At 56.2% G+C, this 27866-nt stretch overlaps 2 protein-coding genes across 2 annotated transcripts in view; one reads left to right on the top strand and one right to left on the bottom strand.

The window, feature by feature from the left end:
- Positions 1 to 4491: 4491 nt before the first annotated feature.
- Positions 4492 to 7245, top strand: F2RL3 (F2R like thrombin or trypsin receptor 3). Its single transcript, XM_061188684.1, has 2 exons — positions 4492 to 4627; positions 4924 to 7245. Exons 1-2 carry the CDS (start codon positions 4519 to 4521, stop codon positions 5955 to 5957), a joined length of 1143 nt encoding a protein of 380 aa, XP_061044667.1. The 5' UTR covers positions 4492 to 4518; the 3' UTR covers positions 5958 to 7245.
- A 291-nt stretch (positions 7246 to 7536) lies between these two features.
- The window catches only part of CPAMD8 (C3 and PZP like alpha-2-macroglobulin domain containing 8), a 98313-nt gene continuing 77983 nt past the window's right edge, over positions 7537 to 27866 (bottom strand). Inside the window, exons 28-42 of the mRNA XM_061188683.1 lie at positions 23311 to 23467; positions 23106 to 23180; positions 19917 to 20082; positions 18352 to 18438; positions 18124 to 18260; positions 17567 to 17722; positions 17392 to 17454; positions 16491 to 16672; positions 14639 to 14726; positions 13771 to 13845; positions 12989 to 13094; positions 12790 to 12900; positions 11327 to 11536; positions 10894 to 11011; positions 7537 to 8541 (exon numbers count right to left, since the gene is read on the bottom strand). Of these exons, the coding sequence (XP_061044666.1) occupies positions 8511 to 8541; positions 10894 to 11011; positions 11327 to 11536; positions 12790 to 12900; positions 12989 to 13094; positions 13771 to 13845; positions 14639 to 14726; positions 16491 to 16672; positions 17392 to 17454; positions 17567 to 17722; positions 18124 to 18260; positions 18352 to 18438; positions 19917 to 20082; positions 23106 to 23180; positions 23311 to 23467 (1762 nt within the window). The 3' untranslated portion in view covers positions 7537 to 8510. The remainder of the gene's footprint in view (positions 8542 to 10893; positions 11012 to 11326; positions 11537 to 12789; positions 12901 to 12988; positions 13095 to 13770; positions 13846 to 14638; positions 14727 to 16490; positions 16673 to 17391; positions 17455 to 17566; positions 17723 to 18123; positions 18261 to 18351; positions 18439 to 19916; positions 20083 to 23105; positions 23181 to 23310; positions 23468 to 27866) is intronic.

Below are 27866 nucleotides of genomic sequence, written 5' to 3'. Positions count from 1 at the left end.
AGGAGGGAGAGGAGGTGGGAGATGGTAGAGCTGAAGGATGGTCAGCAATAGGAGACGGAGGGCAAGCTGCAATTTCACCCACGCCTGACGCTGATGGAACCCACGTTCGCAACTTGAAGGTTCGTATGTAGGGGACTTGGTGCGTTCATTCCCAACTCAGTTTTCGTATTTGCTGGAAATGAGAAGTGTTTCCTTCCAGTGTTGCACATGCAAAACAATTTGAAGACTGCAGCGTTTGCTGTGAGCTTTCTGTGCCTGCCCACCCGCTTCTGACACCAGGTCCAGAAGCCCACAGATGGCAGGGGTTGCGGGGTCTCTCCTTCCTCCAGCCCTACAAAGCCACCTTCCGTGCTCTCTGGTCCCCCCTCCCAGCTGCCCCCCTGCCCCACTCCTTTCCTCTCACCTCCTGTGTCTTCACCGTCATTTGGGTCCCCTGAACATCTCCAGGACCCCCTCCTACCAGCCCCACACCTGCCTCCAGGTAAGAGGGAGCCCTCAGCTCTGCTTAGGGTCCTCAGCTGCCCCCCCACCCCGAGGCTTTTGCAGCGCAACTGGCCGACTCACTCCCACTCAGTGCCCACTGCCAGGCCTCACCCATTGGGTCCCTGAGCTCAGTTGGCCCTGCCTTCTGCCCAGCCCACCCTGCCCACCTGGCAAGTCCTCTCCCAAGAGTTGTCCCCAACCTTCCCAAGGGGCCACAGCTGCCTCCCAGGGACCCCCCCACACGCCCCTGGCAGTGCACAACTCCCCAGAGGGTCAGAGCTCCTGGGGAGTTTGTGACCGAGGCTTGGTGCTGCCCTAGATGTCTCACATCCAGGGATGGCCAGGGCCCCCTCGGTGCTCCCAGACTGGCTTTTGTTGGAAGCCCTGGGAGGGGAGGCCTGGGAGGCAGATGGTGGCTGCTGCAGCTCCCAGGAAGGACACCTGGTCCCAGGAGAGCAGACAAGAGCGGTCCCCAGGGACCTCTGTGGCGGGCAGAACTCTTGGCCCCAGGATTCCAGCCCTAGTGGACACCTCCCAGAAGAGTCCCTGCCCTCGAGTGGGCAGTGCCTGTGACTGGGATGAGGTTCCTGGACAAGAGACAGGAGGGAGGGTCTCCGCTGGCCTGAAAGACAGCAGCTCCACATGGCAGAGGGGGCTCGGCAAACGCGGATGAGGACCTGGGCCCTGCGCCTACCTATGGCTGCTGATAAAGCAGCCCTCATCCTAACCGCCCTGCAGCTCCCCTTCCGGCCTCCTTCAAGTGGTGCGGAGTTGCAGGACCAGGTGGGCTGCCCACCCCCTCCCTAGCATGGGGGGGGTGCCTGTGGTGCTTGGGGCAGCAGTGGAGTGGGGGGCTCAGGTAGAACATTTACTCTGTTACTAGTGAGGTGTTTGCCTTGCTGGCTGTTTGCAAAATAGAACTAGCACAATGCACCTGATGTCCTGGCTGAGAATGAGGCTGATTTTTCTAAAAAGCAAGTTGACCTAAAGTCAGTCTCAGGAGGCCCGTGGCGGGGTGGGGGGGTGGAGGGTAGAACTGGTAGGGGTGGGACTGGTGGGGGTGGAATATGCCCAGAAAGAGCCTGCAGGGATGGGGGCTGATGAGCATGCAATACCTGCAGCCCTGCCGGAGGCTCTCCAGAACCTTCTCCATGCAGCCCTGTGTGCGGGAGCTCCAGCCCACAGGACAGGTGAGCAGACTCAGATTTGGGGTTCCAGGGATGAAGCATAGGGCCTCTGTGGTTGGGAGGGCTGGACCTCAAACCTTGGTGCCCGGCAAGTGAGGGGTCACAGCACCCACCTCTCGTTCCGGTCCGAGGGTTAATGTCCCTGGCCACAGGTCGAGGCCCAGCCCGGGAACGAGGCGAGATCCGGGCACCCATCTGGCTTCAAAGTACAACATAAAGAAAACACAATTTCCACAAAGATGGCCACCCCGAGAAGCATTGCCTCGGGACTTGAGGGGCTGAGTCATCAGTGACTTCCATCTTCCACTGGAGACAGTGAGGCAGGGAGGGGCAGCCAGGGAGGATAGGCTTGGGAGAGGGGGCTTGGAGGGTCCAGATGGGGCTGGAGGATGAGGAATCCCAGGACTAGCCACTGGCTTAGGTCTGTTTGCCATTTTTTTCACTTATTTAAATTGTGGTAAAATACACGTAACACAATTTACCACGCTGACCATTTTAAGTGTACAGTTCAGTGACATAACGTACACCCACGTTGGGACTTCCCTGGCGGTCCAGTGGTTAGGACTCGGCGCTTTCACTGCTGACAACGCGGGTTCAATCCCTGGTTGGGGAACTAGGATCCCACAAGCCTTGCAGCGCAGCCATAATAAATGAGTAAATAAATAAACAAATAAGTACATCCATGTGGTTGTATAACCATGCCCACCATCCATCTCCAGACCCTGTTCATCTTCCCAAACTGAAACTCTATCCTCGACTAAACACTAACTCCCCATTCCCCACACCCCTAGCCCCTGGCAACCACCCTTCTGCTTCTTTCGGTCTCTATGCATTTGGCCACTCTAGGGACTTCATATAAGTGGAATCATACAGTATTCGTCCTTTGGTGACTGGCTTATTTCACTCAGCACAGTGTCTTCAAGGTTCATCCATGTTGTAGCCTGTGTCAGAATTTCCTTCCTTTTAAAGCTACTATTATGCCTTTTTTGAAACATGAGTTTTTATGGAAAGTGACGCACGGCACAGAAAATTCCAATAGCACAAAAAAAACTCACAGAGAAAAGTAGGTGCCCAAGTCCCTCTCCCTGAAGGCAGCTGCCCCCAGTGTCCCCCAGGAGGTATTCACGTGGCTTGTCATCCGATTGGAAACAGCGGCCCTGCACCTCCACGGCTGTTTCCATGGCGGCAGGGGTGAGGGGGGGTTGTTTATGGCCCCCCGCCCCGCTGCCGGAAATTTCCCTGTACAGACGCCTTCCTGAGCGTCTCCCTGTACAGACCCGCCATAAATTCCTAGACACGGAATTCCTGAGTCAAACCACCCTCCTCAGGCTCCAGTCTGCCCTATCCCTGGCAGGGAAGAGCTGCCGGGCCCAGCTTCCCCTGAGCAGGTTCCCTGCTCTCTCCTGGAGGGCAGCAGGGGGTCCCCACCCCCGTTTTCCTGTGCGCTGAGGGCGTCATCATCATCACTGGTCACGTGTGCTGTGAGGCATAGGTGTGGGATGAATTTGTCATCGGTGCTGGTGGAAACTGCTCAGAAATGAGGGAGAGGTTCCTGGCTGAGACCCCTGCCCTGACTGGAGCTCTCCAGGCCTCGATCCCCGCCGACCAACCCTGGGGCTGGGGGGCAGGGACCTCGGCATCTTGGCCTCTGGCTGCACTGACTCTGTCCAGGACTGCTCGGTCATTTCCTGGCTGGTTCCCATGTCCCCGAGTGTGTGGCTAGATTAGGGTTCGCCATACCAGGACATGGCTGCATCCGACCCCCTCTCCCACCCCTAGTTCATTTCTTCTTCCCTGACCCCCACTGCCCCCTTGGGGTCCACCTGCTCCCAGACATTGCCCCCACCACTGTGGCCCAGCCCTGACCTCACAGAGACCGAGAACCCCCAGTGCAGGGCTCCCCTGGGGTAGGACGGTGTAGCTGCTCTGAGGTCTGGAGAGGGGATCGTATTCAGGAGAGAGGAGTGCCCTCCCCTCTGGGTGGGATGTGGAGAGGTCTGAGGGGTGAGGACCCCAAGGGAAGGTGGTTCAGGGGGCTCTCTGGGCTGGCTGGGACACCTCCCTCTGGCTCATGTATGGCTGTGGCCCCTGGTCACACCTGGGACCCCAGGCTGAGCGTGGGGTCAGGACCAGAGCAGAAGCGGCTTTGAGAACTGGAAATGGGTACCCCCAGAGGGGGCTGCAGCCACGCTCCCCTAAGACCCCCAGGGCAGCGCATGGTCAGCATCGGGGGTCCTGGCTGAGGACCAAGACCTTCCCCTCTCTGCTCCTTGCTCTACGCCTGCCGGGGGAACCTGTGCTGCGGCGTGGGTGAGGCTGCATAAGGCAGGGTGACCTCCACAGAGGGCCAGGGGCATTTGGGGGGGTCTGCTCACCTGCTCTGGCCTCTGACTTGGGGTCCTGCCTGCCAGAGCCGGGGGTGGGGTTTGGGAGGAGGGGGCTTCACGAAGGGCCAAGAGTTCCTGATGGAGGGAGGGGAGCGTGGCACAGAGGGCTGGGCTGTCATGAGGCTGGGGCCAAGATGTGATCGGCCAGCAAGAAGTGGCCACTTGGCCTACAGAGGCTTCCTAGGCTGGACGGGGGCTGCAGCCTGGCACCTCCTCTCCCATCTTACTGGCCCAGCACCTAGACCCCAAGTAACCCCAGCTGCCAGGCCTCCTCAGGCCAGGCTTTGGGCCTCCCACGGGCTCATGGGGGGCAGGGACTGGTTTATCTCACCCGACCCTGTCCCCTCCTCCACGGGCACTCAGGAAGCTGGGGGCGGCGGGGGCGGGGGTGGTCCAGCCAGGCAGGAAGCCTGAGGTCAGCCGGCCACAGCCCAGAGCAGCCGGCACCCAGCACCGGCAACATGTGGGCTCTCCTGCTGCTGTGGCCCCTAGCGCTGGGGTTCAGCCTGGATGACACCCAGACCCCCATCATCTACGATGATGATGGGGGCAGCACAGAGAGAGGTGATGGTGAGTGACCTCGGGCCCTGCCTTGGGACTGGGAGGGTGCCCAGAGCCGGGGAAGGGGAGACAGGGAATGGGGGTGGGGCTTTTCCAGCCCAGCCCTGCGTCCACAGGGCTGGGGGTTTCCATGTCCAGCTCTGTCCCACCAGCCCAGGGGCTCCTGAGAGCTGGGGGCTAGGTCTACAGTTTCTCAGGGGCAGCGCCATCCAGCCGGGGAACCAGATGAGGGGCTAGGGGTGCGGGGGTGACTCCTGGCCTCTCAGCGCTTCTATCCCCTTTCCCTCCGGGCCTCTCTCCCCCAGATAGCACACCGGGGCCCCAACCGCGCAGCTTCCCTGGCCAGCCTTGTGCCAATGACAGCAACACTCTGGAGGTCCCGGGCAGCTCTCGGGCACTGCTGCTAGGCTGGGTGCCCACAAGACTGGTGCCCGCGCTCTACGGGCTGGCCCTGGCAGTGGGGCTGCCCGCCAATGGCCTGGCGCTGTGGGTGCTGGCCACGCGGGTGCCACGACTGCCCTCCACGGTGCTGCTGATGAACTTGGCGGCGGCTGACCTGCTGCTGGCCCTGGCGCTGCCACCACGCGTCACCTACCACCTGCGGGGCCAGCGCTGGCCCTTCGGCGAGGCCGCCTGCCGCCTGGACACAGCCGCGCTCTATGGTCACATGTACGGCTCCGTGCTGCTACTGGCCGCCATCAGCCTGGACCGCTACCTGGCCGTGGTGCACCCGCTGCGGGCCCGCACCCTGCGAGGCCAGCGCCTGGCCATCGGGCTCTGTGTCACGGCCTGGCTGGTGGCAGCCGCCCTGGCGCTGCCCCTGGCGCTGCAGCAGCAGACCTTCCGGCTGTCGCGTTCGGACCACGTGCTCTGCCACGACGTGCTGCCCGTCGGTGCCCAGGCCTCCTACTGGCGGCCCGCCTTCATCTGCCTGGCGGTGCTCGGCTGCTTCCTGCCGCTGCTGGCCATGCTGCTCAGTTACGGGGCCACCCTGCGCACGCTGGCGGCCGGCGGCCGGCGTTACGGCCACGCGCTGAGGCTGACCGCACTGGTGCTGACCTCGGCCGTGGCCTTCTTTGCGCCCAGCAACGTGCTGCTGCTCCTGCACTACTCAAACCCGGACCCCGATGCCTGGGGGGACCTGTACGCCGCCTACCTGCCCAGCCTGGCGCTCAGCACCCTCAACAGCTGTGTAGACCCCTTCATCTACTACTACGTGTCGGCCGAGTTCAGGAGCAAGGTGCACGAAGCGATGCTTCGCCGGGCGCCTGGAACTGCCACGGCTTCCAGGGAGGGGTGCAGCCCAGCGACCGGCACCCGGTCCTCCTCGTTTGTGTGACAGCCCCTCCACAGGCCGGACAAACAGGAAGGAGGTTGCCCTGGGTTGAATAGGGTCCCCTCCCAATTCATGTCCACCGAGAACCTCCGAAAGTGAGCTTATTTGGAAATAAGGTCTTTGCAGGTGTAATTAGTTAGGACGAGGTCACACTAGAGTAGGGTGGGCCCTAAATCTGATGTGACTGGTGTCCTTATAAGAAGAGGACACAGAGACACACAGGGAAGGCCATGTGACCACAGAGGCAGAGATGGGGTGATATGGCCACAAGCCAAGGGATGCCACAGACTGCTGGCAGCCACCAGAAGAAGCCAGGAGACCAGCCTCGGACAGACTCTCCCTCAGAGCCCCCAGAAGAAGCCAACCCTGCCCACACCTTTATCTCAGACTTCTGGCCTCCAGAACTGTCAGAAAATAAGTTTCTGTTGTTTTAAGCCACCTGGTACGTGGTACTTGGTTATGGCAGCCCCAGGAAACTAAGACAAGCATTAAATGCAGGTTCCCAGGCCCCGCCAGCTCGCCTGTGTCCATGTCCAAGGTGTGGACAAGGCGAAGCCGATGCTGCCTTGGACCCGCTGCAGGACCCCACCCAGGAGGAGGCTCGGGTCCCCTACCCGCTTGTGGCCAAGGCGGCTGGGAGCCCCGTTGGCGGTCCTCATTCCCAGGATGGGCCTTCGTGTTCTGGGGCATCTCCTGAGCAGTGGAGACCTCTACTCTGCTCCCCAAAGCCTGGTGCAACCCATCACCGGGAGCCACAGGGCTCAGCCTCCTACTGTCACCCTGGCTGCAAGACATCACCTCCTCCTGCTTTCCCATGGTCTGATTCCTCTTCTCAGGTAACTCCCCCACGGACCGGGTGGGTGGAGCGATGCAAGGATTTACGGTGTACACCCAGGGTCAGGGGGCTGCAGCTTTGCAGAACCCACCCCCAACCAGCTGAAGGCTGCTTTGAATCAAGTCGGGGGGGCACCACATGGGGAAGGGCAGCCATAGCCCCAGACACACATACACACACACCCTGCCGTTCCCCACCCCAGCAGGCAACACAGGGCACAGTGTCAGGGGCCACCGAGGCATCAACTGTGGGGGAGTACACAGCCCTCTCCAGAGGCAGAGGGGAATGGGTGCCATTCCTGGGCTCCCCATCAAGTTCATATGTCTCTGGTCTGGGGAAGAGTGAGCCGGAAGCCCCAGGATGGACACACACACACACACACGCGCGCACGTGCACGCTCGCCCATGTAAAAGTGAACCTGGGGCCGTGTGAATAAAGTCAACAAAGAATATCATGTCAATAGCCTGGTGTGATGATGTGCTACAGTCTTCCAAGATGTTACCACTGGGGGAGGCTGGGTAAAGGGTAGCCAGGACCTCTCTGTATTGGTCTGATTTCTTACACGTGCATGGGAATCTATGATTACCCTGGGACGCAAGTGTTCCAAAGCCTCCTCCCCACCCTGCTCTGAAAGGCTGGGCTGTAGATGAAGGCATGGAGGTAAAGGGCCAGAAGGGAGCTGGGCTCCAGTCCTTAGAGCTGCCCCTCAGCCTCCCCTGCCCACAGGAGGCCCAAGTCTGTCAGGGACTCTATGGAAATGAGCTTTTATTACACCAGCAGCCTCTATGGCAAGTGGCAACAGGGCCTCGGCAAGGGCACTGTAACCTTGCAGGATGGCAGGGGTCAGGGGCGTGGAAAGTGGCCGGTGCTGCACGACGGGGACCCACAGGCTGGGCAGCCCCCTCAGGGTCTCCATGCTGTCCAGAGATGAGCAGTGTTGGCTGAAATAAATTACCACCGTGGAGGCGGAAGACAGGAGAATGCAGGAGGGGGAACGGAGAGCCGGGAGGTGGGTCTGAGCACACGGCTTCGGTAGGTCCAGAGCTGGGACCCTCCCAGGCTGCTAGGAGGGGGACAATCTTCCAGGCGGGGCATTGGAAGATCAGGGGTTCAGAGGTCGAGGTCAGGAAGTGGGAAGATGAAGGTGCATCTGTCTGGAGCCCAGGACTTTCTCTGCAGAGCCTGGTGCTGTCGAGGCCAAACATTCAGGGACCCCTGGGGTGAGGCAGGGGTGCAGAGACTGTGACAGTTCTGGGACAGTTTGGGGTTTGGGTCCAGGGGCTCAGCAGCCCAGGCAGTCATTCTGCAGAAAAGCAGCCTGTTTCATTTCTAAGTTGCTGACGCTACGTCCTTGATTTGGCCAGAGTCATGTCCCCTCAGAAACAGGTGTTTGGCTATGAGTCCTTCCCAGAAATGTCCCTTCTCCGGGGAGCAGAACGTCAGGCTGTGGGAGCTGCTCTGGCCACCCAGCCCAAGGGCTGTAGGGTGGGGTGACTGGTACTCCAGCTGCAGCTGGCGAGGTGGCGGGGAGGGGGGCGCCTCCAGCCACCTCGCTGACCATCCTTCCTGTTGAGGTGCGGGCTGAGCCCCCAGGAGGCCCATCATCGTCTCTGCTGGTCTGTTTATCGGGTTCGTTTGGAAGCAGGGGTCACCTGGGCAGGGTCCGGCAGCCCCCAGACAGTCAAGTCTCCTGTCAGTGACCCTCTTCCGGTGGGGTGAAATCACAGCCAGAGCACGTCTTCCTGCTTGGAGCTTTAGGAAGAGAAGCCGCTCTGACTGATGGGGAGAGAAGCCGAAAAATGCCTGTGGGCTGCCAGGCCTGGCGGGGGCGGGACTGCGGACCATTCCCTAAACCCGCCTCCAAGTGGCTCCGCCTGGCTGCCTCGGCCCACTGAGACACGAGCGCCCCACCTGGAGCCGGGGTTGGGGGGACATGGTCCAGCAGGGCCCCTCAGGACCCTGCCCATCCCCACCAGGCCACAGTGATGGGATAGGGCCTTCACTTCTGGTAAGAATGAGTGCATTTTGCAAGGGACCACTGACCAAATAGAAAACTTATCTGTGGAACTCAATCAGCTATGAGAAGGGAGGAACTATTGATACAACACCATGGATGGACAGCAAGGGAACTCTGTTGAGTGAGAAAAAGCCAATCTCAAAAGGTTACATACCCCACAATTCTGTTTACAAAGCATCCCTGAAATGGCAAAAGTATAGAGCGGGAGAACAGATGAATGGTTGAGGGGTGGGGGGGAGGGGTGGAAATCGAGGTGGGTGTGGCTATAAACCTGCAGCGAAAGGGATCCTTGAGGTGATGGGCTGTCCTGTATCTTGACTGTGGTCATGATTACACAAATCTACACGTGGGGGAAAACTGCAGACTCAATTGCAAACGAGTGCATGTAAAAGTGGTGAAATAGGAGTAAGATGGGTAGACTGTATTGATGTCAATTTCCTGGTGTTACACTGTAACTCGAGTTCTGGGAGATGTTACCACTGGGGGGAACTGGATGAAGGGCACCTAAGATCTCTCTGTTATTTCTTCCAACTGCATGTGAACCTATGGTATCTCAAATTTAGAAGTTTAATAAAAATCTTCCCCTCCAAAAGGAAAATAAAAGCAGACCTCTCTCAGAAGACACTGGATAGGATAGGCAACACTTGGGCGACTTTAAAGTTATACATATGATAATTATAGCATGAGAGATGGGAGGGGATAACACATAGACAGAAACGGCTTCAAAGTTGCTACATTTTGCTGAAAGTGGTTACAATACTCCCACCAAGTAGACTGTGAAAAATTTAAAGATGAATAGTCTTATCCCCAGAGTTACCACTAAAAAAATCATGCTAAAACAACAGTAACTGAATCAAAATGGAATTCTAAAAGATATTCAAAAGAGGGCATGGAAGGAGAAACACAGGGGGGCAAAACAAAATTAGTGCAACAGTAACCCTAAACCCAGCCCTATCAGTAATTATATTATATGCATGTGAACTAAACCCAGTGCCTGGTGCAAGATGACGCACCCCTAAGTCTCTGGGACTTTGGTTGGTGCTGGTGGAAAAGCTTTCCTACTGGGTTTGCTGAGTGGGGATGTAAACCAGCCTTTGCCACCAGCATGGGGTGGAGAGACCCTTGCCACCAGGAAGGCAGGGCTCTGAGGTCCACCAGTGCAGCCAGCCTCCAGGACCTGTCACTTACCTGAGCTGATAGATCAACCTGTTGTTTAAAACTCTTGAGTTGAGTTTGCTCAACCCAAAAGATGTGCCTCGTCCAGGAAGTCTGCCCAGCAGCCCCTTCCGAGCCTCACCCCACAGGGCTCTCTGGTCTCCTGACCATTTCCTCCATCCTTCCTTCAGGGGGGACAAAGATTCTCTACCTAACCAAACTCCACTCGGGCTCGTCTGAGCTCTTTTTCACCTCGGTCTCAAATTCTAGGCTTCCGTGTTCATCTCAGCACTGCCCAACTGTAGCAAGAATCTGCTAATATGTCAGTTTAGCCAGAAACCCCCCTCCTCCGTACTGATCACCCTTGATATCTGATTGGGTTCCTCATCCTCCACCATCCACCCCCCGCCCCCTGTAATGTCTCATCACCCTGGCCTGCCTTCAGCAACAATCAGGTGCAGTTGGTTTAGCTAGAATATCCCCCCTTCACCCCTGATGTTTCCTCCCAGTAACTTTCCATCCACTGACTGCCACCCCCTACTCCTTGGCTATAAATTCCCACTTTTTCTTTTTTTATTATTAGGAGTTGGTTACAGTCTCTATCCCCAGTGCAAGACTCCATAGTGCTCCCCCTTGAAAAATATATTCCTTGCGTCATGAATAATTTCTTCTTTAACAGGGGTCCCAGGCCCAGTGGGTCTCAGGGACAGGTCTGTCCTGGGGTCCAGTCCTTGGGAGGGTTCGCTAAGCTCACCCTACACATACAGGCTGCTCTTCTATGTGTGCTGGGTGGATGGGGGTCAAGGGAGAACGGATCCCCCACCTCATCCCCTGAAACCCTACAGCAGGCTGACCCCCTCCATCAGTCACTCCCACTCCCTGCCAGGTTCCAGGGCCAGTGGAGGGAGGTTGGGGGCGGGCCCAGCTCTCACCTGTCCTCTGCTTCCCCGTCCAAGTCCACCACCTCATGGCCGGCTGCCACGTGCCCAGCGTCCAGGGGACCCAGGTCATAGTCGTAGCTGTACAAAGCAGAGGCTGGTGTCGGCTGCTCTGGAAGGAAGGAGGACTGAGTCGGTAGGGAAGGCACTGGAGGGAGAGGATCTGGATGACCAACAGCCCTGGGGGCCTGAGGGGAGGAGATCTGTGGCCCAGAGCAACAGATAGGAGGTGAGGTCACAAGGTGGGGAAGCGGACACAGAAATCAGACGAGGAGACGCGGAAAAGCACAAAGTTGGGGTGGGGCTGGGGAGAGACTGACCAGGACTGAGGAGATGCAAAGGGACCCAGATGCAAAGAGGAGAAGATGGAGCGATACATTCTGGGACAAGGTGGGGTCCCCGAGGCGGGGCGTGGGTGGATCCTCACCAAGGGCACAGCGGCTGGGGGGTGCGGGTTCCAATCTCACGCGTCCGCGGCAGGCAGCCTCCTGGAGGTGGCAGGTGCTGGCGTAGACGACGCCGTCGGAGCCACACACCGGGTCCCCGCTGGTGGCGCAGTCGCGTGCGCAGCCGCAGCGCGTGATCTTCGTCCCCTCCTCCGGGATGGCCGCGGGACCTCCCTCACCGGGGGACCAGCCTGGCGGGCGAGGTGAAATGGGCAGGGCCCCAGGAACTCCACCCCCCAACTTGATCCCCGCCTCCACCTGGGCCTGGGGTGGGGGAGAAGTTCCTGGGGTCTGGACCACACTCCACAGCATGGAGACAGTTCCTAGGAAGCCCTGAGCCCTGACCTGGTAGAATTTCATGCAAGTATTTGCCTAGTGTTTACCAAAATAAAATTTAAAAAGAAAACTTTTATGTTCATTGCAACTCTACTTACAATAGCCAGGACATGGAAGCAACCTAAGCGTCCATTGACAGATGAATGAATAAAGAAGATGTGTTACATATATACAATGGAATATTACTCAGCCATAAAAAGAAACAAAATTGAGTTATCTGTAGTGAGGTGGATGGACCTAGAGTCTGTAATACAGAGAGAAGTAAGTCAGAAAGAGAAAAACAAATACCGTATGCTAACACATACATATGGAATCTAAAAAAAAAAAAAAAAATTGATTCTGAAGAACCTAGGAGCAGGACAGGAATAAAGACACAGACGTAGAGAATGGACTTGAGGATATGGGGAGGCGGAAGGGTAAGCTGGGACGAAGTGAGAGAGTGGCATCGACCTATATACACTACCAAATGTAAAATGGATTACTAGTGGGAAGCAGCCGCATAGCACAGGGAGATCAGCTCGGTGCTTTGTGACCACCTAGAGGGGTGGGAGGGAGGGAGACGCAAGAGGGAAGGGATATGGGGATATATGTACATGTACAGCTGATTCACTTTATTATATAGCAGAAACTGACACCATTGTAAAGCAATTATATTCCAATAAAGATGTTAATAAATAAATAAATGAAAAAAAAACTTTAAAAGCAATCTAAACTCATTTCAAGAAGTTTGGAAAATACAGAAAAGGGTCCCGAGGGACCCCTAGCCCGTCCTTCGCTGTGGCCGATTGGGGTTCCCCGCCTGGGTCCCGACACCCTCTGGCTTGTGGGGAAGGGGAGGCAAGGGCTCTCCTTTGGGCCTCCCACTTCTACACCCGCCCCCTCACACCCCGATAGGCCCCGCCCCTCCTCACTGCCCACCCCCCGCCCCGCTAAGCCCCGCCTCCCTCTCACTGTCTGCCCACTCTGCTCAACCCCAAGCCCCTCCGCTCAGGCAGTGCGCCCTTGACTGTGCCGGGTCCTCCTGCCTTTACCACGCTGTACCCTCCTCTGCCGCGGGTGGGGTCGGGGTGGCGGGTGGTCGGAAGGGGCAATGGCCCCGCGCACTTACCAGGGCCCTGGGCCAAGGCACGCTCCACCTCGTTGCACGCAGGCCCCGCGCACAGCTCCCGCGCGAGGGGACTGCGCGAGCTGACGTTGTAGAAGCGCGTGGCCTCGAAGGCTGCGGGACGAGGGGAGAAGGGTGACCAAGTGATGGATGACAGGGTGAGGGACTGAGCTAGAGTTGTGGGTGTTGGGCGCGGACCTACCAGGCTCGTAGTAGTCGTACACGGAGATGGGCAGCGCCGACGTCCTGCCCACGACGTGCTGGCGGAGCGCCCGGAACCTCACGCACGTCAAACACCCGCTGGGGATCTGCGGGGGCAGCGGGCGGGCTCAGGCTCGGCCGGGGCCACTAGGGCCAGAGACTGAGCTCCGGCCTCTGTGCTCTGTGACGCCGCAAAATGTGGGCCCAGAACTGGCTGATTTCGGGATGCCCAGGAGGCGTGAAACAGAAACGTGATCCCATTTTAATTTTGTGGGTCCTTCCATCCCACTTGGGAAAAACATCTCAGCTGGTCTTTCATCCCCCACTCCCCCCATGGCAGGTGCCCTCCCTCCCTGTGTGTGTGTGTGTGTGTGTGTGTGTGGACATTCACAAACTTGTGCAACCACTATCCATCTGCAGAATATTTCCATCACCTCAAAAGGAAACCCTATCCCCATTTGCACTCCCCATCCCCCCAACTCCTGGCAACCACCAATCTGCTTTCTGTCTCTTCACTCTGCATGTTTTTGAGGTTCAAACCATCACTGCTTCATTCCTTTTGATGCCTGAATACTATTCCACACCCCTCCCAACTTTCTGCACCAAAGCCAGCTGGCTAGGGCACAGGGCAGGCAGCCGTGCCAACTCCGCCTGAGTTGACTCTCCCAGTTTCTTTTTCTTGGTATGAGATCATTGCAGGAACCACACCGGGCCATGGCAGCTGTGCCCTCGCCAATATGGCTGCCGTGGAGGCCTCCACCCACCACCCCCGGCCAGCAGTACCTCATCAAAGTAGAAGAGCACTCTGCGACCAGCCACCTCGTACCTCTTCAGTGCCACGTGCTTGTCGAGGAGCAGCTGGCAGGGAAGCCAGAGGTCAGGGTCTGCCCGGCCCTTCAGACCCCAATGCTCTCTTCCTCCCCGATCTCCTAGGGCCCAAGGTGGGCTGGACCCGTGAGGAGCCAAGGCCCCAGAGGCTGAGGAGTTTGCCCACAGTCATCCAGCAAGTCCCCACGGGCCAGGCCAGGGGGTGGAGGTCAGCACCCAGCAGAGGGCATTCAAGGCCGGTTACCACTGTCCCGAGTGCCTGCTTCCCCTTCCCTGCCTGCAGTCTCCCGTGATGGAGCCTCAGTCCCAGGCCGGGCCTCCCTGTGGCCCCCTAGGCGCCCACAGAACCCTGCCACCTGCTCCTGCCTCACCTGCACCATTCAAACCCCCTCCCCCAGGACAGGCCCTACTTTCCTGTCCCTCCTCACACTGCAGACATCCTCAGGTAAGGCTGCTCCGCCCACTTTGTGACCCTCTTCCCCTTCCTCCCCCAAAAGGGGGCCGGTCTCTCTTTAAGTTGAGGATGGTGGCAAATCTCCCCCTGGTATCCCAGATCATCCCCAAAGCGCAGGCAGGTTCGTTGAACCCTTCCTCTGCCACATGGATAACAGTACAGGTGGCCCACTGAATGACATCTACTGGGAAAGCCCCCACCCCTCCCCACCTGCCCCTCAGCAGATGGCCAGCCCCCAAACACCAACTTTGCCCAGAAAGACAAAAGCAAAAACCAAAACCCATTTTATGAAGGGCTGGGAATTTGCAACCTGGGCAGGGCCACCAGCCAGAGACCCGACCCGAGCCCTGCCCACCAGGGCCACCTCACCTGCTCCAGGCTCTCAACGTCCGCCCGGAACCCTGACAGCAGGGGCACCTCCAGGACCGCCATGTTGGAGGAGCCTGTGTGCAGCCACCTTCCGATGAGGGGAGAGAGGGAGGCCCTTGAACTCAAGCCCCGCAGTGGAATTCACGGACCCCTCTGTCCCCGCAACCCCCGAGCCTGCCTGGCTGGCAGCCCATCTGCACAGACACCCTTGGCTGGGTCATTGGTCAGCCCATTTCACAGCTAAGACACTGAGACCGTAAAGAAAAGGCCTTGCCGAGGGTTCTGGGCCTGACCCAGGTCTAGCGACTCTGGGCTGTGTTTTGACCCGAACTCCATGATGTGCCCCCAGTGTGGGAAGCTGATCTGTGGGGCCGAGGGAGTCCAGGCTACTGGGGGAGACCCGGTCACTCTCCAGTGCCAGCCCTCAGTTTCCCCTTCTGTGACATGGGGGGGGGGGTAAATATGGCCTCTGGGGCCTGCTATGTCCCAGGCCCTCCCTGTGCTGGGTGCTGGTGACAGGGAGGCTGACATTGAGGGAGGAGCCTGCAGACTGTGGCCCAAGGGGACGGGGTGGCCACAGCTCCTGGGGCAGGCGGGGGAGGCTTCCTGCAGGGGTGAGGCCTGAGAGATGCTATATCCGGGTGGCACACAGTGGGGGTTTTTTCTTAACACATCTGAGGGAGGAACAGAGATGCCCCAGCAGGCCTGCCAGGGCCAGACAGCTGGGCCAGTCCAGCTGCTTCTCGCTCCCCCGCCTGATTAGATGGTGATCACAGCCCTGCTTAGTGGAACCATCCTGAGTCTCACTGTGGAGCAGGAAACACAGCTGGAGGTTTGGGAAGCCACTCAGCCAGGGCTCCCGGGCTTGGACCAAGTTGGGCTTGTTCTTCAGAACTTCCTAAGATGGGGGCCTTGGACATGTGAGGGCTGAGGGTCAAGGTTGAAGAAGGTGTCTGGGCAGCTCTGATGGGCTTCAGGTGCCATAGCTTCCAACCACCTTTGGGGTCCCCCATCGTTGCCATGGTAATGAGCATCCTTTGTGGGCAGCTGCATGCACCCACCACCGAGGACCCTCTGTGGCCTGGTCCTAGGGTCACACCTGGGGCTGGTGGGTCGCACAGGGGCCACAAACAGCCATCCCACCCAGCCCCACCTGTCACTGGGGTTTGCTGCACCCATTCAGAAGCACTTTCATTTCTTTCATGTCAAAAATCATTTGGAGTGTAAGCTTCTGATTGCAAAGGCATCCATTTCGAAGACATCCATCTTGAATAGATACTGGCAGCTGTATGACACAACTACTAGCAAAACAACCAGAAGAGGAATCAGGCTGCCCCCACCCACGAAGGTCCCTCTTTCAGGAAGCCCTGGGTAACCTAGATGACAGACCACTTGGGTCACCCTGCCTTCCCCTTCCAGCACCCTAATTCCTGCTCTTATGTTTTAAATTCGCCAATAAAGAGTGAATCCACAAAAATGTAGGCAACCCCCCTCGGACCCCAATATAGGCAGAACCTCAGGTCCGTGCCTTCTTTCTGTCTCTACCTGTGACCTTGCTGTGTGACCCTCGGGAGGGTCATGTACCCTCCAGGACCTGTGAGTAAGAAATCTTGTCCTTCAAAGTTCCCTGATGGGTGTTGCTGAGGTGTGTCTTGTGATCAGACCAAGGACCACAAGGGCTGGTCCAGCCACAACTTTGGCTCGAGTCGGTGAAATGTCTGTGGGGCTCCCACAAGTAGTAGAGGCCCAGATGGATGTCCGAGGCGTTCCTAGCTGAGAGCGTCACTATATAAAACGCCGTCCACCGGTGGACGCTGGTGGCGGTGCCAGCCAGCGGGGCAGGAGGCCTTACCTGGTGCACACCTCCAGGGTCACCGGGTACTCCTGCTGATGCTGGTCGGCTGCTGGGTCGTCATCGTCAGCCGAGGAGGCAGGCGCAGGGGGCCGCCGCTCGGCCTCGGGCTCCTGGAGGTTCACAAGCAGCTGGAAGGACGGCTTGGCCACCGGGTCTGGCACATTGTAGGTGACGTCAATCTGGGGGGGTGGGAGGACAGAGGCTGAGGGGACAGGGGAGTGGGGAGGGGAGAGGCAAGGGCAGGGCAAGGTGGGGGACAGCCAGAACGACGACAGTGGTGACATCAACAACAGTTCTGGGCACTACGGTCATTCCATTTCGCCCTGATGGTGTAGGTACGACCATCATCCCATTTTTCCACATTTCAAGCCCAGGTCTGTCTGCCTCTCAGGCTCCCTCTCCTATCCACTGTGTTGTCTGGGCTCCCACTTTCCAGATGGAGAAGCTGAGAATGCGAGGGCCTCCTGGCAGACTCGCCCTCTGACCGCTGGCCAGAGCCTAGGAGGCCAGCCTGTCTCCACCCACAGTGTAAATCCTGAGCCTGGTGACTGAGGGGTCGTGGGGAGCGCCAGGCTGGGCACCTCCATTCAGGCCTTGGCAGGGAGAATAACAAGTCCCACCATGGGGGGTGAAGGGAGGGGTCTGCTTAAGGTCAGAGACCACCGGAATGAGGGTCACATGGAGCTTCTGGGGGGACTCCATCCTCAAGGGGACACATTGCCATCTGCCTTGGGTCCTGCCTTGGGCAGAGTGGATGGCATTTCAGGGGGCTGACAGGCTGCCCTGGGGTGGCTCTCACACACACATCCACCCCACTCAACCTGGCCCAACACGGAGCTCCCTCCCGCCCGCCCCTCCAGGGGTGCCCTGGAAGCGCCCCCTCTCCCCGCAGCCTCACCTGCATCAGGCAGCAGCCTTCGCCCTTGGCACTCACGAACAGCCCTGTGGGGAGGCTGGGGATCTGGGGAGAGAAGATGCCGTGGTTTCCCCTGCAGACATGCGTGGACAGACAGGCAGCAGGGAGGGGCCGCCGTCGCTGCCCACCCCCCAACCCTGGTCCGGGGAACACGCACCGCCGCCATCTGTAGAAGCTTCTGGTTGGCCCTGTGCAGCTCGAAGGTCTCCTGGTAGTCCAAGTTGGTGGAGGCCAGGGAGACAGTGAGGTTGATGCCGCCCGCGTAAGACAAGATGGCATACTCTGCCAAGGCCTGCAGAGCCACGCAGGTGTCCTAGGGACAGAGAAGCAGGCTGAGGTCAGCCCCAGGAGCAGGAGGTCTGGCCCACACTGCGGGTGCCACGGACCCTCTCTGGATACCAGCCACCCGTGAGGCTGGAACAGAGAGCACTGGGTGTCCGGTGTAGATACCCACAGGGCTGGGGGCCCCAGGCAGCTGGGGAGCATCTCCATGGAGGCAGGGGCTGGGTTCCTGTCCCAGAGCCAGGCACATCTGTCCCTCGGCCCCATCCTCCTGCCCTCTCTTGGACATCATGCCCCCAGGGGCTGCAGGCAAGGAGCCGTCCTGAGACTTGAAGCAGCCAGTGGCTTCCTACCTGGCTCTTGAGTCCCCAAGCCTGGACTGCAGTAACCCCGCTCAGACCCGAGCCCCTCTTTTGGCCCTTCCTGGCTCACCTGAGTGGAGGAGAAGCCCCCAAGGGCGTTCCGCTGCTGGGACAGCCACTTCACCACAGGCAGGGCAGTGGCCACATCTCCCAGGAGGGTGTAGGTCAGCAGGGCATAGGCTGTCATTTCCACCTCGGCCGAGACCACTGCAACGGAAGAGGCCAGCTGGGGCCCTTTTGACGCTGGGACCCAGGACCCGGTGCCCACAGCAGGTACCGCAGGTGGGGTGGCCAGTACCTGTCTGATAGACCCCGTCACTGAAGCTCAGGAACGCATCCTTGCCCACATCCCGGGAACCCGTCAGGCTCCAGTGGGTCACCCCATCTGTAAGGCCAGAACAGGTCAGGGGCCACAACCCCTCTTGGCACTCAGCCTGGTAACCCATGCTGAGTGTCAGCGCATGTGGTCTCAAGAAGAGACATCAGGGGGCTGGGCCCCAGGGGAAGAGGGTACCAGGGGAAGACGGCTGGGACACGAAGGGTCTTGGGGCTACATCTCAGATCTGCAACTACAGCGACAAACCCAGCCCCTCCCGCACCGTTGGCAGACATCACCAATCCCTGGCTGCTTTTCTGTACCCCGGCAGACGTCACTAATCAATGGCCTCCCTCCTGGCTGGGGCCCTGAGGCTGGCCCCAGTCTACCCCACTTGGGGACCAAGAAGCCACTCCGTACTTGCAAAGGCTCCAAAGATTCTGAGCTTATGTGTGGTATAAAAAGCCCTCAAACCATTGAGAAATCAGCGCTCCCTGCCTCAGATCTTGAGCAGTTAGTCCTAAATTGACACCGTCATCCAACTGGATGGTTTTAGAATTTTGCTTTTTAAGTTTTTTTTTCTTCTTCTTCTTCTTAAGCAGTGAAAGCAATTCTTCAGGTGACATCTTAAGCAAAGAAGCTGGATGGAATCCCAGCGCAGCTCTTGGGAAAGCCCAGGGGTTGGGGGGAAGGAGACTGAGTTTGGGGACCTTCCGAGAAGTCACAGCTCAGTGACTGGGGCTCCCCAAACACAATGGGGAGTCATTTTGTAGATGGGGAGACTGACACTCCAAGATGGAAAAGGCTTTCCGAGGCTCACCCAGTGGTGGGGGGCAGGGTGGGAGCCGGCTGCAGCCCTCCCCTGCCTCCCAGCACCCTGCCCAGGGATGGTTTCCAGGAAGCCTGGGGGATCCTCTACCGGGGATCTCTGAGCACTGTTTTCCCTGGTGGGGGCGGGGTGGCATCCCCTACTTCATAGGGGAAGAAAATGGTGCTCAAGCTCAAGCCACTTCAACAAATGAAGCCACTAGTAGATGCAATAATGAATGAGTAATAAATGAGTAAAAAAACAGAGTGAGGGACTTCCCTGGTGGCCCAGTGGTTAAGAATCTGCCTGCCAATGAAGGGGACACGGGTTTGATCCCTGGTCCAGGAGGATCCCACATGCCGCGGAGCAACTAAGCCCATGTGCCACAACTACTGAGCCTGCGCTCTAGAGCTCGCGAGCCACAACTACTGAGGCCCGTGCGCCTAGAGCCCATGCTCCACAACAAGGGAAGCCACCGCAATGAGAAGCCGGCGCCCCACAACGAAGAGTAGCCCCTGCTCGCCGCAACTAGAGAAAGCCCGTGTGCTGCAACGAAGACCCAACGCAGCCAAAAATAAAATAAAATAATTTAAAAAATAAATTTATAAAAAAAAAAAACAACAGAGTGAGCAAAGTACACCTCCTTAGTTCCATGCACGTGTTCCTGAGCTGTTTACTGGGGCCCGCAGTGGGCTGGTCCCACACTGTGTCTGCTGGGGTGGCAGGCAGGGGCACCTACCCTGGGTGATGGCCAGGCTGCGGAGCTTTCGCAGAGCGGCGGGGGCTGCAGGGCTGCGGAGCAGGGTCAGTGCGTAGGCGGTCAGGGCACTGCTGTAGGGGTCCACAGCCAGGGGCGCGCCGGACTCCAGGAAGTGCCTGGCTTTGGCAATGGCACCCCTCTCCTCCTGCGGGGTGCAGCGGGGGTGGTAATTGGAGCCCTGGGAGGCTGCTCTGCCTTCACCCCACCCACCACGCTCCCGAAGGTTCTCAGGACATGCCTGGGGAAAGCACTGGATGGCTTGCAGCCCCTCACTTTGTATCCTTCTGGTGCCCCACTGCCTGCAGCCTCAGCTTTCAAAGCCCCATTCCCTTTCTTTTATGTTGGTGCCATGTTTTCCAAATGAAGTCTGAGCACGACAAATCAATTCAGAGACACTCTGTGGGAAGCAGGCAGACCCCTGGCCGCCCCGCCCCATCCCACTCTATCACTAGGCTGGCTTCTAAGACCCCCAGCTCAGGCCCACCTCATCCTCCAGGCCTTGCTTCAATTGTCACCTCCTCCAGGAAGCCCACCAACCCTCATCATGCTCCTGACCCACAGTGTGAGCGGCTGGAGGACAGAAACCAAGTCCATTGTCCAGTGATGGGCTTAGTTCAGAGAAGCTGCCCAATAATATAGGTTAAATGGAAAAAGGAGTGATTCAAAGCATTCGGGAATTTAGCAAATGAGCAATGGTGCTCCTGTGGGCACCGGTGGAGCCATGGAGTTAAGATAACTCTGCTTTGGTGATTGTTAAGATTGCAGAAAGAATGCTCTCCCAAACCTTTCCATCTTTAGATCAGGATAAAGCGTGGGAACCTCCCTTATGGCATGTTGTTAAGACGTACCATCTCCCTCCCGGGGCATGTATCAGGGATGACAGAGCAAATTAACTGGACCCCAAGCCTGAGCCACATAAGCCCAGAGCCTGGGGTGGGAGTGGCTGGACGGTTTTGCAGAGGTAGCACTGATGTCCTTATAAGAAGAGAGGATGAAGAGACACAGAAAATAGGCTGTGGAAAGACAGGCAGAGATTGGAGTGATGCAGTCACAAGCCAAGGAATGCTGGGAATTCCCAGAAGCTGAAAGAGGCTAGGAAGCATCCTCCCATAGACCTCCAGAGGAGCCATGGCCCTGCCCACACACTGACTTCAGACCTTGGCCTCCAGAACTGCGAGAGAATAAACTCCCGTTGTTTAAAGCCACTGTTTGTGGTACTTTGTTACAAATGCCACAGGACACGAGTCCAGGGGCCTTTATTCAGCCTAAGGCACAGGGGCCTTCACATTCTTAAGTTCAGGAAGAAACACTTGGTTCAGCTCTAGAAAAGTCTGATAAGGTTAAAATGACCTAAATGTCGATTTTACCTAAACAAAAAGCAGAACCAGAGGATGGAGGAGAGGCCCGCCTTGGGAACGCCAAGGAGCCGGGGTTCCTCAGTCTCAGGTGCAGGCAGGGAGGAGGCACCCACGAGGCCTGCATCCCCGGAATCCCTTGGTCCCGGGCCAACCAAGTTGGTTGGTCTTCCTAGAGGCAGGGTGTATGAGTCTGCTGGGGCTGCGTAACAAAGTATCACAAATTGGGTGGCTTAAAAAAATAGAAATTTCTTGTCTCGTGGATCTGGAGGCCAGAAGTCCAATATCAAGGTGTTAGCAGGGCTGGTTCCTTCTGAGGGCCATGAGGAAAGGATCTGTTCCAGGCCTCTCTCTTGGCTTGTAGCTAGCCATCTTCTCCCTTTATCTTCACATCATCTTCCCTCTGTTCTGGTCTCTGTGTCCTCATGTCCCCCTTTTCCAAGGATGCCAGTCATAGTGGATTAGTACCCACCCTAAAGGCTACATTTTAATGTGACTACCTCTTTAAAGGCCCTGTCTCTAAATACAATCACATTCTGAAGTCTTGGGGCTGTTATGTACCGAATGTCTGTGTCTCCCCGCACCCCCCACAAATTTATATGTTAAAGCCCTAACCTCCAATATGATGGTGTTAGGAAGGGGTGCCTTTGGGAGGTGATTAGGTTTAGATGAGGCCAAGAGGGTGGAGCCTCTATAATCAATGAGGCTGCTTATAAGAAGACAAAGAGACACCAGAGTGACCTCTCTCTCAATCTCTCCCCCAACCCCATCCCACCTCTCTCCATGGTCACACACCAAGAAAAGGCCACGTGAGGACACGGAAAGAAGATGGCTGTCTACAAGCCAGGAAGAGACCCCTCATTAAGAACTGAATCAGAAAAAAAAAAAAAGAACTAAATGGACCAGAACCTTGACCTTGAACTTTCCAGTCTCTAGAACCATAAGAAATAAATGTCTGTTGTTGAAGTCCCCCAGTCTGTGGTATTTTGTGATGGCAGCCTGAGCTGACTAAGATGGGGGTTGGGATTTCAGGATATGAATTTTAGGGGCGACACAATTCAGCCCCTTAACACAGGGCAAGCAAGGGGCTCTCTGGGCAAAGCGTGTGGGATGTGGAGGGTCTTAGGTCACACCAAAGCCTAGACACAGTCAAATCGGGATTGTGAGGTTGAAAATTCTGAGAAGTGCCACAATTCATCACCAGAGGATTTAGAATTGACACAGGTATTAGGAATGGTGGAATCCCTACCCCAGCGGCTGAGATCCGTCTAAGCTCTCACTGCCGGGGACATGCCACACCCATCTGGGACAGCCTCACAGAAGTGCCAATGGCCCTTGAGTTCCTTGGGACGTCTAAGCCCTGCTGGGTCTAGTACCATCCCTGAAGGTTCTAGACTCTTCCCCGCAAAAGCATTCATGAGTCCAACATTTTGTACAGGGCTCCCTGAAGCCAGCCCATGGGTCACTGGCCAGGAACCTGACTGGGCCCAAAACGATTCTCCGAATGGGCCTGGGGGCTGTGGACCATCCTGGGAGGGCTCGTACTCAGGATACAGCCACCCCTACCCCACTCTCCCACACGCATGTCCCCCGTGATTACTGCTGGAATCTCTCACACCTCTGCTCAGGCCACAAGAAGTTGGATGTTCTGTGACCATTGAAAAGCATCAAAAAGTCTCATTAATGAGCAGAAGGGGGGCAGCAAGGAATAAATAGAAGCTGAAGATGGCCAGAAGATGGCCAACCTGGCCTGCAGGGGGAAACTGTCCGCTCGCTCCTCCAGCCCGGCATCTCCTGGGCCCCCTGCGCTTACCTCTGAGGCCAGGCCCATCTCCAGGAGCGCGGCCACCACGTAGGCTGTCAGCGGGACTGTGCCGTGGATCCCACCCTGTAAGAGGATTTGTAGGTTTCATCCCAAGCCAGAGGGGACAGCCCCCTGCCCCCACTGGGCCCAGACAACACCGGGGAGCAGCCAGGGCAAGGCCAAGACCCCAGGAGGAGGCTGGGAGGCTGCCAACCTGGATGTCCTTGTTCAGAATCCTGCCCACCGCCGGGAAGGAGCCATCTGCCCGCTGCTGCTGGACAATCCAGCCCTTGGCGGCTGCCAGCTCCTGAGGGTCAATGAAGATAAAGCTGCGCGCCTGGGCGAAGGACTTCAGGACAAAGGCTGTGAGCCTGAAACAGGATGAGGTGGGGGCTGGGAGAGCCATGGGCTGGGGAGTTGCAAAACAGAGTCACCTCCCATGTGCCCCACCAGGGACTGTGGCACGCTCCCCACATCACCCAAGACTCTGCAAGACAGGAGGGTCCTGCCTGCCCTCGCAGGGCTGTTGTGAGCACTTGATGGAAGTGTGTGGGCACCCAGCGGGACCTGATGATGGAGCCCAGCCTCCCCGCTTGCTCCCTCCCCCCCACAGAAGCACCCAGGTCTGCTCCTTGCCTGGCACTCAAGGCCTTTTTGTGAGCTGGTCCAGTCCCCCCCACCCCCCCCCCACCCCTGCCATGTGCAGAAGACCTTCCTTGTTGCTCCTCCATAACCACTCCCCAAGAGATCCCAGGTCTTGCTGAGAGATCCCAGGAAAAACTGGCAACCAGGTACACTGAACACTTGGGCTCCTCTATAGCCCTAGCCAGCCACAGCCATGGGCTTTCCAGTCCCCAGACCTGCAAATGGCTTTGGAATGGGCACATGAGGTGATGCTGGGAGCAGCTGCAGCCATTTTGCCACCACGAGGAGAGCAGCTGCTGTGCCAAGGATGGCCACAGGGACCAAGGGAAAGAACCAGGAACCCCAATGGATTGTGGGGCTGCCAGACTGGCCAATCCTGGAGCCTCCCCAACTCTATGGTGTGAGCAGATGTTCAGAATTGCTTTTTTGGCCAGTTTTCTTTTGTCTGCAGCTGAAAACATCCCACCAACCCAATAGCTTCAGTTACTCAGTCACCCAGGCCCTGGATGCACCATGCTCCTACCTCCCTTCTTTACAGGATGAAGTCTTACTCTTGTCTCTCAGTGTTCAACCCAGGGGTCTCTCCCCAGAGGAAGCCTCCCAGACACCTCCACTCTGTGATGGGCATGCTGCCTCTGGACCCCCAGGCCCTCCCTCTGTGTCATTGTTTTCTATCTGTATCTCTGCAGCCTGCCCCTTGTCCACCCCATCACCCCAGCCCAACTGTTGCTAGTGCACCCTGAATGGGAGATGATGAAGCTGGAGAATGAATGAATGAAAAAATGAACTCAGGAGAACCACCAGATGGAAACCAGGGAGCCAAGAGGGACAAACAGCAAAGCTATCAGCAGGGGAAACACCCCAACTCAGGATGAAAGAGTAATCCATCCTTTTCAAAATCAAGTGGCTCCCCCACCTGACACGCATCAGGATGGCTACTATAAAACAGAAACCAAACAACACAGAAAACAACACGTGTTGATGAAGATGCAGAGAAATTGGAACCCTTGTGCACTGCTGGTGGGAATGGACAATGGTACAGCCACTGTGGAAAACAATATGGCAGTTCCTAAAAAAATTGAACATAGAATTACCATATGATCCAGCAATTCCACTTCTGGTTTATACCCAAAAGAAATGAAAGCAGAGTCTTAAAGAGCTATCTGTGCACCCATATTTGTAGCAGCATTATTCACAATGGTCGAACTATGGAAGCAACCCAGTGTCCACTGACAGATGAATGGACAAGCAAAATGTGGTATTGAGGTAGGATGTAGATGGGCCCCTGGGCTGAGTGGCTGGTGTTTGTCAAGCTGAGTAAATTGAAGCTTGTTTCCCCCTGATATTTCAACGGAAAAGTTAATGGCAGGAGCAGAGGAGAGCTGAGCTCTGCTGGAGTAAAAAGATAAGATGACCACATCTTTCATTCTTGAGGTCAAGGAGACCTCCCCAACTGCCCATGCACAAAAAAGCTCCTTTGGGGATCAAAAAGGGAGGGAACACTAACCCATAATTTCTGTTCTGTCAATCTCCCAGAGACCCCCTCACTGGAATACATTTTGGCTAAAAGATGCATGCGCATATCAGGCAGGGCCCTGGGTCAGGTCAGATGTGGAAAACCAAGAAAGATGATTGGTGAGAGGAAAACAAAAACCCGGAAAAACCGCCCACATATAAGTGATTTAAATCATCTCTCTGGTGTACTCCTCGTTAGGGAGGATGCCCGCACTCTTCTCTGGGTGTGTATTTCTGCTTTACAAAGTCTCTTTGTGGAATTCTTTCTCTAAAGACGACAAGGACCAAGGTCCTCTCACCTGCTGACACCAGTATAGCCATACAATGGAGTATCATTCAGCCTTGAAAAAGAAAGAAACTCTGCAAAGTGCTATAACATGGACGAACACTGAGGACATTATGCTGAGTGGAATAAGCCAATCACAAAAGACACCGTATGATTCCACTTCTATGAGGCACTTAAGAGTAGTCAGAATCATAGAGACAGAAAGTAGGAGGGTGGTTGCCAGGGGCTGGGGGGAGGGGGGAATGGGGAGTTAGCATTTAATAAGTATAGAGTTTCAGATTTACAAGATGAAAGAGTTACGGGGATGGACGGTGGTGATGGCTGCTCAACAGCACGAACGTACTTAATACCACTGAACTGTATACTTAAAAATAGTTAAGACAGTAAATTTTCTGTTATGTGTATTTTAAAACAGTTTTAAAAAAGAAAAAGAAAGAAAATCAGGTGGCTCCAAGCTCTCTTTCTGTGAATCACCAAAACCTGAAATATTAACCTTACAATGTACCCCAAACCCAGGAGTCAGCTTTTCCTGGCCACTCTCCTTCCAAGATACCTCAAATCCATCCTCTTCCTTCTACCCCCATGGCTCCTGTGTCAGCCAGGCCACCCCATGGCTCCCACTGCTTCCACCAGCCCAGCCTTGCCCCATCACCTACTCTGTATGCAGCAGCCAGAGGGAAATTCCAAACACTGGGGGGCCAAGATGGAACTTAGTTGCCCCTGTGCTGGGAACTGTGGAATTTCCACATTCTGCTACACTGTTCTCTTTATTTTTCCATCTTAAAACACAAACAGGGATAAACAAACTGTGGTACATCCATACAACTGAATATTATTCAGCAACAAAAAGAGCTAACAAGCCATGATATGTGCTAACAAGCCACGATATGACCTGGAGGAAATTTAAATGCATATTACAGAGTGAAAGGAGAAATCTGAAAAGGCTGCATACTGTATGATTCCAACTCTATGACATCCTGGAAAAGGCAAAACTATAGAGACAGTAAAAGTATCAGTGGTTGCCAGGGGCTGGGGGGAGGGAGAGACAAATGTGCAGAGCACAGGGGATTTTTAGAGCAGTGAAACTATTCTGTATGATACCTTAATTGTCCAAACCCATACACTATGCAACACAAAGAGTGAACCCTAAACTATGGACCTCAGTTAATAATAATGTAGCAATACTGGTCCATCATTTGTAACAAATGTACATCACTAATGCAAGACAGCAGGGGAGACTCTGTGTGTAGGGGAGAGGGGGTGTATGGGAACTCATTTCTACCTACTTAATTTTTCTATGAAACTAAAACTGTTCTACAAAAATAAACTCTCTTAATTAAACACACACAGCCCAGCATGACTCAGATTACAGCCATGCTTTGTTCTAAGCCCTCCGGCTCCATCTGGAATAAAATCCAAACTCCTCCCCCTGCTCAGTCTGGCCCTGCCACCCTCTCCTCCCTCATGTTGGACCACTCTCCTCCTCATCTGTGCTGCTCCAGCCACACTGGTCTCCTTCTGTGGCTCAAACTCATCAAGCTCAGTTCTGCCTCAGGGCCTTTGCACAGGCTGTTCCCTCTGCCTGAAATCTTCTCCCCTTGGATTTTCATACAGCTCCTCTCTCATCTTCTTCAGGTGACCTCCTCAGGGGCACCTTTCCTGACCACCCCATGTAACTGTGTGCCTCATCATACCCTACCCCCTTAGCATGCTTCATAGATATGAGAAATTATATAGGTGATGTAGTAGCTTTAAAATATATCCACAAATGCCTTGCTTCTTTTCCTTTCAAGCAGTAGAACCCAATTCCCCCCTTCTTGAGTATAGGCTGTACATAGTGACTTGCTTCTAAAGAACTTAACGTGGTGGGGACTTCTTGGTGGTGCAGTGGTTAAGAATCCGCCTGCCAACGCAGGGGACACAGGTACAAGCCCTGGTCCGGGAAGATCCCACATGCCATGGAGCAACTAAGCCCATGCGCCACAACTACTGAGCCTGCTCTCTAGAGCCTGCGAGCGATAACTACTGAGCCTACGTGCCACAACTACTGAAGCCTGCGCACCTAGAGCCCATGCTCTGCAACAAGAAAAGCCACCACAGTGAGAAGCCCCCACACCACAACGAAGACAGTAGCCCCCCGCTTGCTGCAACTAGAGAAAGCCCACACACAACAACGAAGACACAATACAGCAATAAATAAATAAATAAATAATTTTTTTTTAAAAAGTAGAATGTGGTGGAGGTGACAGTATGACTTGGGAAACCAGATGATAAAAGGCATGTGGCATCTTCCTTGTTTTCTCTCTTGGAGTTTTTATTCAAAG

This window comes from Eubalaena glacialis, chromosome 4 (genome assembly GCF_028564815.1).
Source record: "Eubalaena glacialis isolate mEubGla1 chromosome 4, mEubGla1.1.hap2.+ XY, whole genome shotgun sequence".
NCBI lineage: Eukaryota > Metazoa > Chordata > Mammalia > Artiodactyla > Balaenidae > Eubalaena > Eubalaena glacialis.
The sequence above is the reverse complement of the archived record's forward strand: the minus strand, read 5'-3'. Positions and strand labels throughout refer to the sequence as shown.